Here is a 15,168-nt window from a genome sequence, read left to right as displayed (position 1 = left end):
ATATTTTCATATATTATAGAGAGGATAAAGAATTAAAAAAAAAAACACATCACTGTGTTGGCAATGTATCCTTTAGTTACCATCCCACAGTGGTGCTGGATTAAGCTAACTGGTGTGAGGATTTATTTTTAAAATGGGTATGAGATGGACAATGATTCGCCTAATGAACCGTTCATAATCAATGACAACTTTACATATCTTGGCAAAATAAAACCAGCTTGAATTTAATTCGTTGGTATATATAGATACATAAATATATACAGATATAAATAATATAATGAGAAAATTAAAAAGAAAACCCGCATCACTGAAACTTATTTTTTGTTAAAATTAGTATTTAACGAAAGTTAAATGAAAGATGCGGCTATGTGGTCTAGTGGTATGACACTCGCGTTCGGATCGGAAGGTCCTGGGTTCGAGCCTCGCGCTCGGCGCATAGTTGTGTCCTTGGAAAAGGATCTTTACTCACATTCTCTCACCGTACTCAGGTGTAAAATGAGTACCTAGTCGTTAACAGCATGGTCTTTGTCCGAAAAATTGTATTAGCGCCTAACAGGCGTTATGTCCTGTCCTACATGTTAAATGTTGCTGTTGACCAGGGACCCCTTGTAAAGCGCTTTGAGCACGATTAGTGGAAATTGCTCTATATAAAAGCTCAATTAAAAAAAAAAAAGAAAGTTAGCTCTACGTTAAAGACATTTTGGCCGTCTTTGTGTTGGTGTTGTGAATAATCAGTCACTATGTTATTGTTGACATCTGCAGTGAGAAACAAACAAGCAAACAAATAAACACCCAAGAGAGTCTTTCATGAACACAAGCAGAGTTGACCACATCATCCCATTATTTACACACACCATGTGTTAGCATTTACCAAGTTGAGAGAGAGAGAGAGAGAGAGAGAGAGAGAGAGAGAGAGAGAGAGAGAGAGAGAGAGAGAGAGAGAATAAATAGGAGTGAAATATCTATTCAATGTTACAGTCATCATTTAACGTTATAACAAGTGTAACTAATAAATGACAAAGTGCCATATTTATGGACAATAAAGATCTATTATTATTATTATTATTATTATTATTATTATTATTATTATTATTATTATTATTATTATTATTATTATTATTATTATTATTATTATTTCACTTTGATAAACGCTTTTAAGTAACAATAAACGTTGATCGGCCACTTGACGTTGGAAATCACTATCTGGCTGGCCGCCCTATTGCCCAATTCATTTGTTCACACCTACATGACATACTTTATACCAAAAAGATTTTGATGGTCTACGGCTCAAAATATTCTTCTCGATCCACGTTAATTTCCACAATGTAGTAGTATAGTAATTAAAATAAATGAGTGCCTGTATGTAAAAGCTTTTATTTCCCCACAAATATTGCGGAATCTCCACGAATAATAATAATATATAATAATAATAATAATAATAATAATAATAATAATAATAATAATAATAATAATAATAATAATAATAATAATAATAATAATAATAATTATAATAATAATAATGATGATAATGATGATGATGATGATGATGGTGATGATGATGATAATAATAATAATAATAATAATAATAATAATAATAATAATAATAATAATAATAATAATAATAATAATAATAATAATAGTAATAATAATATTAATAATACGAATGATATTGATAATGACAATATTGTGCAGAGTGGTTTCAACTGTCAACATCTATCAACAAACTGATGAAATGTTTGGAAATGTTTTCCCTCCGATATCATTTATAAATATTTCTCTCATTTTGGTGTGGAGATATTTACTATTGGTATGTTTACTATGACTGACCTCGTTCTCATTACAATAAATAATTTTACCTCCATTGTGTTGTAGACATGATCCCGCAACACCGAAAATACTTTGTGAATGTGTGTCATGTCTGTTTCTATTACCGGTTTGGACTTCTCGGGCTCTACTTTCTTGACACCATCTGGTGATTCTGGAATTAAAAGGGATTGTAAGCAAAAAATTGTGGTAAATTATATATATATATATATATATATATATATATATATATATATATATATATATATATATATATAAAATTTTAATATTTACCACAATGTTGGAGTCAGTCTACATCGATGTTTCAGGCCTTTTCAGCCATCGTCAGGACTGTGTATTACATGAGTTTGGTTTGTTGTGTGTTGTTGCTTGTTGAAGTGGTTCCGTAGGTTTGTAGTTGATTAGTAAGTACTTCCGGCGATGTGGACAAGTATTGTACATCTCATATTTTTTTTTCGTGTTGAGTGTGGCTTCATGAGGGTGTTTGATTATAGTATATTTCTCTTCCAGGCATAAGCTACGTTGTTTTGATGTTGGAGTGTATCCTGTTGCTTTAGATATGATTTTCCATGAAATGTTGTGGTCTAGTTTGTTGTCTTTTAATTTCCAAATATGTTCGCTGAGTTTTGTGGATGTTTTTTTGTTAGTGTTTCTAAATGTTGAGGTGTGGAGGTTGTATCTTGTTTTGAAATTATTTTCCGTTAGTCCTACATATTTTTCTTGTTTATTTTAGTTTCGGTGACTGTGGCTTGGTAAATTAAACTTGATTCTAAACATTTACCAAAAAACAAACCAAACTCATGAAACACACAGTCCTGACGATTGCTGAAAAGGCCTGAAACATCGATGTAGACTGACTCCAACATTGTGGTAAGTATTAAAATAGTAATTCGCTCCATTTCTACATGTCGAGCACTATTCTTACCATATGTGTATCCAACACGATTCAATATATATATATATATATATATATATATATATATATATATATATATATATATATATATATATATATATATTAAACCTACGGAACCACTTCAACAAGCAACAACACACAACAAACCAAACTCATGTAACACACAGTCCTGACGATGGCTGAAAAGGCCTGAAACATTGATGTAGACTGACTCCAACATTGTGGTAAATATTAAAATAATATATATAATATATATATATAAAATATATATATATATATATATATATATATATATATATATATATATATTATATTTGAAAAAAGGGAACCTGTTAAATAATAAACGAAATGGTTACTTTAAAATATTAAAAATATTATTAAAACATATCTGTGTACTTACTACTGGCTGACCATCGCTTCATCATCTCTACAACTTTGTTATCCAACACAACCGAGGCATAGAATTTTTGGAGTATATTCATGACACCGTATGGGACTGGAGCGTTTGACACGTCCGTGTTCACTTCCGTGATTGTGAAATTTAAAATGGCCTGTGAAAATTTTAAATATAGAATAAAAGTACTAGAGATATGTTGATCACGATGTTCACTTTATATCTAGAGGACAAATACAAAAGCTAATCTTGGAAATCACTTATTATTCACAATACAAAGGGCTGGACAGACAAAGTAAAAGTGAAAGAAGCCGATTATAACTTGACGAATGCCCATGTCATAGAAGGCATTAATTGCTTAGCTAATCATTGGACGATAACAAAAGTAATCTATAACTAAAATCAGAAATGAATAATTAATATCAAACCCACAATTCATACTCACACACCACAATTCTACCTGCTGAATGGCATTCACGTTGCCTCAAGTTATCCCGTTGTAGAGCATATGGAACCAAATTTACACGTCAATGTTAGGCTCTTTCATACAAGCACTTGTAAAATATTAGTCACTATTTAATACTATTTTTTCAACGTAGGCACGAGAAGATATTAAAGCAAAATATTGGGACAGAAGCAAGATTAAAGTCTAAAAAAGTGTGAACAATACAATGCCAGACAAAGCAAAAAAACAAAAAACAAAACAAATAAAAACAACAAACAAAAAAAAAAACAAAAAAAAAAATAAACCAAAACAAAACAAAAAAAAAAAACGAACAAAAAGAACAAAAAAACAAAACAACAAAACAACACAAAATAAAATATAATATAATACGGAAATCATCTTGAATTACCAGTCTTTGTCTCCAATCGAAATGGCTGATTTAACTAACCTATAGGATATCCACCACTGATTTTCATCAGGGTTTGTCTCCAGCTATCTGATCCGTTTCCTCTCAGAACATACTAACCAATTCATGACCAGGTGTTCGGTGCCAGGGGTGGCTATTAAAGTTTGACTTTGTGAGTGAACTGAAAGACTAGTACTCTTAAAATATTTGTCACTGTTAATAGCTTGCTACCCCAATGCTTATAGTCACTATAATAGCATATAATCCTGAATTTGATCAAAGAGGCAGTCTGAAAGCTAAAATTACTTACTTGGAAAATGGTCAAGAATATAAACACAACAATCACTGACAGGAGGAAGAAATACACTCTTGACAATATAGCGTTCACCATCACCATCTTCTTGAAAACGTTCTTTCCCAAGAGCAAATAGAGGATGGTTACATATGAGTCCCAAAGGGTCATAAAACTTTCTAAATTGGCTTGAAAGAGTGCAAAGCCTGGAGAAAAAAAAGGTATTGGTAAATGTTTAAGTACCCAGAAATGAACACTTTTTCTCTGCATTAAAAGTATAACCGTTTAAGTACCCAGAAATGAACACTTTATCTCTGCCTTAAAAGTACAACCGTTTAAGTACCCAGAATTGAACACTTTATCTCTGCATTAAAAGTACAACCGTTTAAGTACCCAGAAATGAATACTTCATCTCTGTATTAAAAATAAAACCGCTTAAGTACAGTCATTTTTGTCAACCTTCCAACTGTTGTGTAGATGAAGGCAAAGAACATAATTCCCAATCCATATCAAAATAGAAGGGAAACCAACGTTATTTTTAAAAATGCAATTACAAATAATCTTGTATTACTTGATTAAAAAAGGTTTTCCTTGATAAATATCTATGATTATTTTGATCATATTAAGGTAAACATAATGAGATAATTATTTTTTTTTGTCTAAACGACAAGAATTAGACACAAAAGAATGACAAATAACAATTTGTATTTCCCGTGTAACTTACTGAAAAGAAGAATACAAAAAAGATAAAATAGATGAATATGAATGTGTGCTTCACTATACTTGGTTTATTACCCTAGCAAAAGAACCACATCGAAACATATTATTTCCATTTCACACCGTAAAGGTCATTTGTTAGGCCTCCTGTGTGTAGTAACACTCTTACTTTATCCATTACTGCGAATAGCCAGATAATATGTGTTAAGTTCTTTACCGAAAGACACAATGCCAAGACCAAAATGTTTTACGATAACTTAAATTGAGCTTTTATATAGCGCAATATCCACTAAACGTGCTCAAAGCGCTTTACAAGAGGTCCCTGGACAACAGCAACATTTAACATGTAGGACGGGACATAACGCCTGTTAGGCGATATTCCATTTTTTCTGACAATGCTCTTAACGGCCAGGTACTCATTTTACACATGAGTACGGTGAGAGAATGTGAGTAAAGAGCCTTTTCCAAGGACTCAACTATGCGCCGAGCGCAAGGCTCGAACCCAGGACCTTCCGATTCGAAAGCGAGTATCATACCACTAGACCACATAGCCTCACGAATCACTCATCCATCTGGTACCGATCAATGGACATTGAATGCGGAACTAGAAAGGCGAATCAATGTGTTCAAGAGCATGGGTTACTGGAAAATCCTATGAGTGTCATATTATCTGGAACACAAAATTAATAAGGAGGTTCTTGAAGACGCGGAAAAGCAAGCGGGAAGACAGGAACCATTGATTGCGATTGTTAAAAGAATGTTTGGACATTTTGTGCAAGACAGTCATGCAAGTTACGGTGGAAAGTCAAAGAAGAAGAGAAAGACAAAGGAAAATGTGGCTGGATAACATCAAAGAATAGACAGGGTTGACGCTGTTTGAACTGACAAAAAAAGTCAATGACTGAGATGTGTGGCACCATGCTGCGAAGGCTGCATCCCGCAAGTTCCCCCGACGACCATTCGGTCATGGGAATGAGTGAGTGAGTGAGTGAATGATCCATCTGGTACCGATCAAGCAAGACGGGCTTTGCGAGCGATCGAATGTCCCTCTGCTTATCGGCCAGGTATTTGGCCACACACATTGCGTTTTCACCCCGGTTTGCCTGATCGGCGTTCGAACTACGATCAAAACCGTGCGTGTATGGAGCCTTTAATATAACTTGACTTTGTGAAAAGACGAGACACCTTATCGTTGAGCCACCAACGCTACTGATTGTTGACACCTGCATATGGGAATCTTCGAGAAAGAAAGTTTTTTTTTCTTTTTCTAAAGAACACATGAAATCATTAAAAGCGTCTACTTTTATTTTATGTCGTGTATCACATTTTCAAATTTAGCAATGGCGTGCATATCAAAGTATTCAGTATTCAGAAAGCATTTCCTCTCCTCAATTCTCATTAACAAAAATTAATGAATCATCATCAATATTGCTTAGACAATCATACCTGTTGACATGAAAGCTATGATGATGACGCCAAAAAGCAAAGAAAAAGAAAATAACCCAGGGCCTGCTCTTTCTAAGACTGTAGCAATCATCAAGATGCGCTGTAAAATGAAAGAATTATAAAATCAATTTATTTCTGCGTTAATTGATGCAAATGGGGGATGCTAATGGCTGACTTTGCGGACCAAGTAAACATACCCGAGAAGAGTAATTTATTTTCTGAGCCCACAGATCACAAAACAATATAATCTGTATCTGTATCTTGTAGAGCGCTTTGAGCACATTTAGTGGATATTGCGCTATATAAAGCTCAATTTTAATTTTTTAATCTGTGTCTCCGAGATCTGAAAAAAGTAATTTGCGATAGACTTGTTGCTCCTCAAAGGTCATCAAATAATTGGATTCAATAGTCTGATGTCACGCCGCCCGGCAACGGCGACCATCTTGGTTCTAAACAAAGAAAATCATTACTTTTTATTTTTCATGCTGGCTAGAACTTTTCATATGTCTTGTGATCAGAATGTGTAAAAGTCAAAACATGATCAAATGTTTGTGGTTTTTTCCCCTCTGGATACCCTTTATGCTCGCCGGAGAAATATTTCATACGGGCGTCCGCCATTGTTCCGATAGTTTAGAGCCAGTGTTACTAAGTTACCATGCGTCATTAGGAAGGAAGTGACGTTATGACTGTTGAAGAGTATTGTTACTGCCCATCTAAGGCTAAAGAAACCTCTCATAAAAGAAAAGGTCCGGATTGTTGACACCTCCATATGAAGATCTTCGTGAGAGAAAGTTTTACTCAAAAGTACACATTAATTATGGAATCATTAATTCACTCAACCCTAACATCGACTATATCCGTAATTTACCCGGGTTACTTTTACTCCATGCCTATTTATTACATTTTTTGAAACAAATTATAGGTGTAGTATCAAAGCTATGTTTTTAGTTTTTACATGTTAATGTTGTTTAATAAAACTATCTGTCTACCTGCTTATTTTTAATACATTTTTTCCGATTTTGAAAAGTAGCAAAAAATCTCTAGGGTTGAGTGAGTTAAACGCCTCTATTTTTGTTTTATGTCGAGTATCACATTTTCAAATTTCAAAATGTGTTTTAAAAAAGCTTTTATCTTTCCGAATGATTATTTTACTAAACTGAAATAAAGGTGAATTAAATACCATCTAAATGTCTTTTCACAGATCCAAAATAATATGTAGATGTTGGCCATTTATTATAAATAATAATAATAATGATGATAATAATAGTAATAATAATAATGATGATGATAATAATAATAATAATAATAATAATAATAATAATAATAATAATAATAATAATAATAATAATACGAATGATATTGATAATGATAATATTGTGCAGAGTGGTGTCAACAGCAATCTATCAACAAGACTGGTTTCGAAATCCTGGTTTTAAAAATAGAAATTCCCTGACGTGCCGTCAGCTTTATGATCATTTGATAATATTTAGATCTGGGATCACCAAATTATTTTTTTCATCCAAAAACGACTGAACAGTAAATCTTATAATTAGAGGAAGAGAGAGAGAGAGAGAGAGAGAGAGAGAGAGAGAGAGAGAGAGAGAGAGAGAGAGAGAGAGAGAGAGAGAGACAGAGAGAGTGTGTGTGTGTGTGCGTGTGTGTGTGTGTGTGTGTGTGTGTGAGAGAGAGAGAGAGAAAATAAGTAGGAATGAAATATCTGTTCAATGTTACAGTTGTCATTTAACGTTATAACAAGTGTAACTAAATGATAAATTGCCATATTTATGGACAATAAAGATCCATTATTATTATTATTATTATTATTATTATTTATTATTATTATTATTATTATTATTATTATTATTATTATTATTATTATTATTATTATTACATAAAATTTAAGGATATCATGCGTCCTTACCTTGTTGTAGCCAAGAATTCTCATTATGCGCAAAGTGCACAAAAAGACAACAAATGCCAGTATCCATCCATATATGTCATCACAGAAAGCTGCCTCGTAGAAATTGGCAAACGCCTAAATAAAAACAAACCAAAACAAAGGAATATTACTGTTAATAAAAAACTGTGCCGAGATGGAAATAATAAAAGAACTGAATATGTCAATAGGTATAATAACTGCATAAAAATAAAAGCGGATATTTTACAAAAAATAACACATTTTGGGCCAAAATCAAACCACTCTACTATCATAACTATTGAAGGCAAAATACTCACCAGTTCTACCGCCGAAATAAATGTGACCAACACATAAAAACCACGTGTACTCTCTAATTTTAATAGTCTTGTAGAGAATATCGAGTGAGAACCAATCACCTTGCAGGCAATTCTAAAATAATAATAACCAAGATCGAAGTGACGTCATTTTCATCCGTTCAATATTTTCTTGATATAGATAAAAAGAAGATGACTTTAATCAAGTCTTTGTTATTGTTTTTTGTCATCCACGTTTATGAGTACTTCTCAATAAACTGTATGGGCCAGACTATATAGGTTCATGGTTACACATAGTTTTGTGTGTTGGTCCGTTATACTTCCGGATGGCAATGTTATGAGCTTCTTAGCCAAGCGCATACTATCTATAGAAGACCTAAGCCTAGATATAGCGAGTGTCACTGTCATTCATGTCAGAACCCTCTTAAATGATCAAGACTTAATACGATTCAATAGTCTGATGTCACGCCGCCCGGCAACGGCGGCCATCTTGGTTCTAAACAAAGACAATCATTACTTTATATTTTTCATGCTGGCTAGAACTTTTCATATGTCTTGTGATCAGAATGTGTAAAAGTCAAAACATGATCAAATGTATATGTTTTTTCCCCTCTGGATACCCTTTATACTCGCCGGAGAAATATTTCATACGGGCATCCGCCATTGTTCCGATAGTTTAGAGCCAGTGTTACTAAGTTACCATGCGTCATAAGGAAGGAAGTGACGATACGACTGTTGAAGAGTATTATTGCATATGTACAAATTAAAATAAAAGTACCTTTGAGTTACTATAAGACAGTACATAGTGTTACTCTTACAAATGATGGCGATTTTGTATCAACATTAATTCTACGGAACTCTCTTTCCAGGTATAGATAGAATGAGGTTGACGTCATTCTGGTCTTTGTTATTGTTTTTTGCCATCCGCGTTTATGAGTAAATCTCAATAAGCTGTATTAAACAGACTATATATGTTCAAGGTTACACAAAGTTTTGTAAGTTGGTCCGTTATACTTCCGGATGGCAATGTTGTGAGCTTCTTAGCCAAGCGCATTCTATCTATACAATTATACAAAAAGGTAAAAAATTGAACTACAACAGTTAAAACAGTATATTGGAGAACACACACGTTCTAGATAATATTAGAATCAGTAAAATGTTTTCTTATACCTTGGGATCTCTTTTAAAACTGTCCATGACTTTGGTGACCAACACTTTCCTTGTAACGTACAGGACTAAGGCTGCCAAACACAGGGTTACGATAAAAAGATCCAGAACGTTCCAGATTTCCCGAAAGAACTGACATTTCATCTCACGTAGTTTCTTGCATACCTGCGTAAAAATGATATTTGCTCATAGTCAAGCTGTCCAGATTTACATTAAAGAGAGCATTTAAAAGATGATTTCCAAGTTGGGTAATATATTGTCAAATTATTCAATACATTACGGGGTTAAAAGAATACCTCATATAAACTATAATAATATAATTGAGGGGAATGTAAGAACGCTACAATTGTAACTAATACAAAATGACAACATTTAAATGGCAGAAAATTATATTAAAAAAAAACACTTGAGCTTTTATATAGCACAATATCCACTAAACGTGCTCAAAGCGCTTTACAAGGGGTCCCTGGCCAACAGCAACATTTAACATGTAGGACGAGACATGACGCCTGTCAGGCGATGATATACTATTTTCGGACAAAGACAACGCTGTAAACGGCCAGGTTCCCATTTTACACCTGAGTACGGTGAGAGAATGTGAGTAAAGAGCCTTCTCCAAGGACTCAACTATGCGCCGAGCGAGGCTCGAACCCAGGACCTTCCGATCCGAAAGCGAGTGTCATACCACTAGACCACATAGCCGCATATATATTGAAATCGAAAGAGATTTGAGCCGTATTCACTTGGATGCACGGGCTGCTTTAAGTAATTAAGTTTAATAGTTAATAAAATTGCTCTTTTCACGTCTTGCATCGTTTATTATACAATGCACCTCAACAGCTTATAGCCCAGTTCCATATCATTACCCAGCAGCGCTATCAATCTAGAAATTTAAGATTGAAAAAAATACTTCGAAAAGTAATAAATCTGTGCCACATTTAAGTCATGAGAATTGGATTCAATAGTCTGATGTCACGTCGCCCAACAACGGATGCCATTGTGGTTCTAAACAAAGAAAATCGGTACTTTTTATTCTTCTTGCTGGTTAGAACTTTTCATATGTCTTGTGATCAGAATGTGTAAAAGTCAAAACATGACCAGATTTATAATGGTTTTTTTATTCATCTATGTACGCTTTTATGATCGTCCGAGAAATATTTCATAAAGGCGTCCGCCATTGTCCCGATAGTTTAGAGCCAGTTACTAAGTTACCATGCGTCATTACGAGGGAAGTGACGTTACGACTGTTGAGGCGTATTACCTTAACCGTGAAATATATTGTGACAAAGACGGCAATGATTTGACATATGAGTATCATAGCACCCAGGCCTCCAGTGTGATCATAAACTCGCATTGGTTTGACATCACTCCATGTAAAGATGCCACCATACTCCGGAATCTCTGCTGCCAATCTGCCATAATAATAATAATAATAATAATAATAATAATTAATAATAATAATAATAATAATAATAATAATAATAATAATAATAATAATATATAATAATAATAATAATAATAATAATAATACACATTTATACAGCGCTCATTCTCGTGTAAAACACAAGCTCTGGGCACTTTACAATATAAATTATCAATTTTAAGTGAAAAAAAATATAATAGTAATAATAATTCATTTCATGCCATAAAGATCAGAAAAAAGATGACACTAAGCACAACTCCGATACGTGGAAAAAAATGATTATATTTTAAATTGAAATTGGGTTATCCTGGGGGAAGCCGAAATAATCGCATATTATCTCTTTAAAAAAACACGTTTTCACTCATAAATCTTGGTGAAATTTACCATTTCTCATTTTTGTACAAATTTTGGAATTGAAATATATTTATGGATTTTTTTATCTTTCTTCTTTCACACTATCCCTACGTTTGAAATATAGTATAATATATATTTGATTCTGATAAAGATGATCGAATAAATTAAAGTACAAAACATCCAAGTCTGCCTTACATATCAATACTATGTCTGTATCGAAACAGCGGTTACTTTGGTTTGCAAGTTATGGAGGCCGTGATTTGAATTACCTAATGTATTTGGTATAAAAGCATAATGTGTTTTCTTTGGATCCTTCAGACTGATGCAGTTAGACGTACCTATATCTGAGACAGTAACAGTTCTCTTTGGATAAGAAATTTATACACCGAAAACAACAACAACAACAAATTAGATAAACAAAAAGAAACCGAAAAAAATCCCAGAAAACAAACAAACAAACAAAATAAAAAAAAAAGAAAATAAGCCATTGAAAAAAGAGAGGAAAAGAAGAACACCAAACCAAAAACTAAACCAAGACACTTGACACTGCTAAATGGGCATTTAATTAAATTTGAACTCATTGAAATGGCATCCTAAATATATTGAATGATTTTCTTCTCTTTTTACTTATTGGTTTAGAAAATTTGAGCACAAAGATGATAACACATTTTCTTATACAATGCAAAGCTTTTATAAATTAACGAAACTGTAGTTTGTATCAAAACTCAAGCTCGCGGGTTTTGTCCAACTTCTTATCGACCGTCAGGCAGATTAACATAATATGTACTTTGCATGCCGTCTTAGATGTAAAAAGAAATCTAAGTTTAAAAGATGAAACCTGTACTAAATTCGTTAGTTGATTTGTGATAAAAAATTCCTTTGAGCTTGGCAGTGTTTTCATTTAAGCACATCCAAAATAATAGAATTTTACGGTTATAATAATAATAATAATAATAAATGGCATTTATATAGCGCTTTACCCCGTTGTCACAGGCTCTAAGCGCTTTACAGTGATATAAAACAAAACATATTACAGTGAGACAAGTGTGAAGGAAACGTGATACGAATTCAATTTAACAACAACAAAATACGATTATAGTATTGCAACATTATGACGTAAAAAGATAAAACTTTAAGCGAGATCTGAACGTTGTCAACGAATCCGAGCATCTCACGTGTGATGGGAGAGAGTTCCAAAAATGGGGGGGGGGGGGGGCGACGTTTAACATGTTGTTTATGTTCCGTGGTTTAGCACAGTAAGCTTAAAGAGATGGTTCCTGACCGACGTGATCATATTTGCAGGATTGATAATCTGACGCAATTATGGGCTCGTTTCACATTGTTGTAATGGAGAATATTTTCCGTTGGTTTGAGAGTTATTTCCATTACAACAATGAAACCATAATAAATTGGGTTATTAGTCCTGCAAATGAGTATGCGTAGTCTATGGTCTGGGCCCCTAAAGCCTAATGTCTATGTTTTCATTTATTATTAAAAAATAATATGTTAGTTGTAAAATTAACAATTTCATTGCTATGAAATAGACATCCTCATTTGGCTTCATTTTCGAAGTTTTATGGCAAGGATTTGTACTGTGATGATTTTATATTTAAAAACCCGTTGTTTTAAATAGTAATAATAATAATTTTCTTTATTCATCCCATAGGGAAAATTTGTCTCTAGGATCTAACTCCAAGGGAATACTGGAATAATTCAGACGTCAACCGCAGTGCAGCGCCGCACATTAAGATAAGGCGAGGTGACTTGCTCAAGGCCACACAGCGCAGCGTCGTGTGATCGAACAGTACTTTTCGGGTACGAAGCAAAGACCGTACCGCTGAGCCAAGCTTTTCAAAGAAAGATAATACACCACTGAAATTTGTGAACGTTATGAGTGTGGACATTTACTCTTTGTGATTTTCTAAATGTTATGAAAGGAGGCGTTCAGCATTTACCTGCTTTACATATGACAATATGTTGTGTTTAACCCACTCAACCCTAACACCGACTACATCCGTAGTTTACCAGGGTTACTTTTTTACCCCTTGCCTATTTATTACATTTTTCTGAGACAAATTATAATATGCGTAGTATCAAAGCTAATACATTTTTTCCAATTTCGAAAAGTAGCAAAAATCTCTAGGATTGAGTGAGTTAATGGGTACTGACTGTAAATCTGCGTAAACTTTGACTGAGTTTCCTCTGAGTTTTTTTTATTCATGGTGTTGATAAGCTTTCTTGCGAATAAATTGATTACCATATGTTTTGAAAAAAAAATCAATTCATAAAGCTTTTTGTAATCGGAGTAGCGTTGACGGGTTTGAATCCAATTAATACATTGGTTTAAAAAAAATACAGGTCAAAACGCGCCTTCGCTTGAATTTTGAAACGAACTAGACGTCTATAATTATTTATTATGCTGTTCAGTAAGATTGAGTAGTGTGAAATATATATTTTACTTGTGATGACATAAGCTGCAAAGTTGGGTTAAAAAAATAATTAAAATCGTAATAATATCATTAAAAAAAATAGGATTTTCATGACGAAGCTCTTACCTGACGCTGGTCAGCAAATTGACATTTACATTATACAAGGTAAATTCGATGAAAAATGCTCGAGTCTGAATGTTCAGCCATGAATTCTGAAGTAGTTCTTTCAGAATGAGTTGCGTGATGACTTGTTTGTTGAAATTCAGGTCAAACACATAAGCTGCACCACTATAAACGGCAAACTTTCCAATGACCGGAAAAGACTTTTCTTGTCGAGTGGTCCTGAAAATATTTTTGAAAAGATAAGAAATAAAGAAAGATATGCTTAATTTGAATTGTGTTTATTTTTTTTTTTAAATTGAGCTTTATATAGCGCAATATCAACTAAATGTGCTCAAATCGCTTTATCATTAAATTTAGTGGTAATAGAAAATTGAAATACCTCCATCGGGCATGATCTGTTTTCAGAAAAGTTTGAGGCTGTGAAATTGATTTTAAGTTTTCTCTATTATGCCCTCACTTATGATCCCAGTGATCAATAGTTTTAAAAAGTCCAAATACGATCAGAATCTAATCTTTCAAAATAAAAATGATTTCGTCTATGCAACTGTTAATCAGAATTGAATCCAAATTCTCGAATAGTTCAAAACTAAACTTGTGACAGAAAACAAATATTTTTACCATTTTTGATTAGCTGTTTATTATAACTTAATTTTTTCAATTTAATATTGAATCATCAAGAGCAGACTGTTTAATGCGGAGGATTTGACGCAGTCCCCAAAATGTGAAAAAAACCAACCCAGAGATGTCTAAATGAGCCAATAAAATGGAGAGTAAAAGAAAGGGAGTGAATGTGACCCATCGCCACAAAACAGTATTATGTCGAAGTCCTCCAGATGTTGAAAAATTTGAATTGATGGCCAAATTATGAGACTAGGGTGAAGTTTATGTATAATTGAGACAATGGATATTCATTCTTAACCATCTCTCACTAACACCAGGAAAATCACCACATCCCTTACGATTCAATTCACATTTTTCTTTTTCAGAATTGTTTAGTACA

General features: G+C 33.3%; 1 protein-coding gene across 2 annotated transcripts in view; it reads right to left on the bottom strand.

Annotated features, from left to right (window-relative positions):
- LOC144966196 (uncharacterized) overlaps nt 1–15,168 on the bottom strand; it is a 118,505-nt gene that overhangs the window by 5,675 nt on the left and 97,662 nt on the right. For both annotated transcript variants that reach the window (XM_078902358.1, XM_078902357.1), the window contains exons 39-46: nt 14,172–14,387; nt 11,101–11,251; nt 9,843–10,004; nt 8,362–8,475; nt 6,441–6,540; nt 4,296–4,483; nt 3,141–3,291; nt 1,857–1,978 (exon numbers count right to left, since the gene is read on the bottom strand). In XM_078902358.1, coding sequence (XP_078758484.1) covers nt 1,857–1,978; nt 3,141–3,291; nt 4,296–4,483; nt 6,441–6,540; nt 8,362–8,475; nt 9,843–10,004; nt 11,101–11,251; nt 14,172–14,387 — 1,204 coding nt within the window. The remainder of the gene's footprint in view (nt 1–1,856; nt 1,979–3,140; nt 3,292–4,295; nt 4,484–6,440; nt 6,541–8,361; nt 8,476–9,842; nt 10,005–11,100; nt 11,252–14,171; nt 14,388–15,168) is intronic.

Source organism: Berghia stephanieae, chromosome 2 (assembly GCF_034508935.2).
Source record: "Berghia stephanieae isolate SIO BIC M18660-M18661 chromosome 2, UCSD_Bste_1.3, whole genome shotgun sequence".
Taxonomy (NCBI): domain Eukaryota; kingdom Metazoa; phylum Mollusca; class Gastropoda; order Nudibranchia; family Aeolidiidae; genus Berghia; species Berghia stephanieae.
Note: the sequence above shows the minus strand (reverse complement) of the source record. Positions and strands in the feature narration are given on the sequence as shown.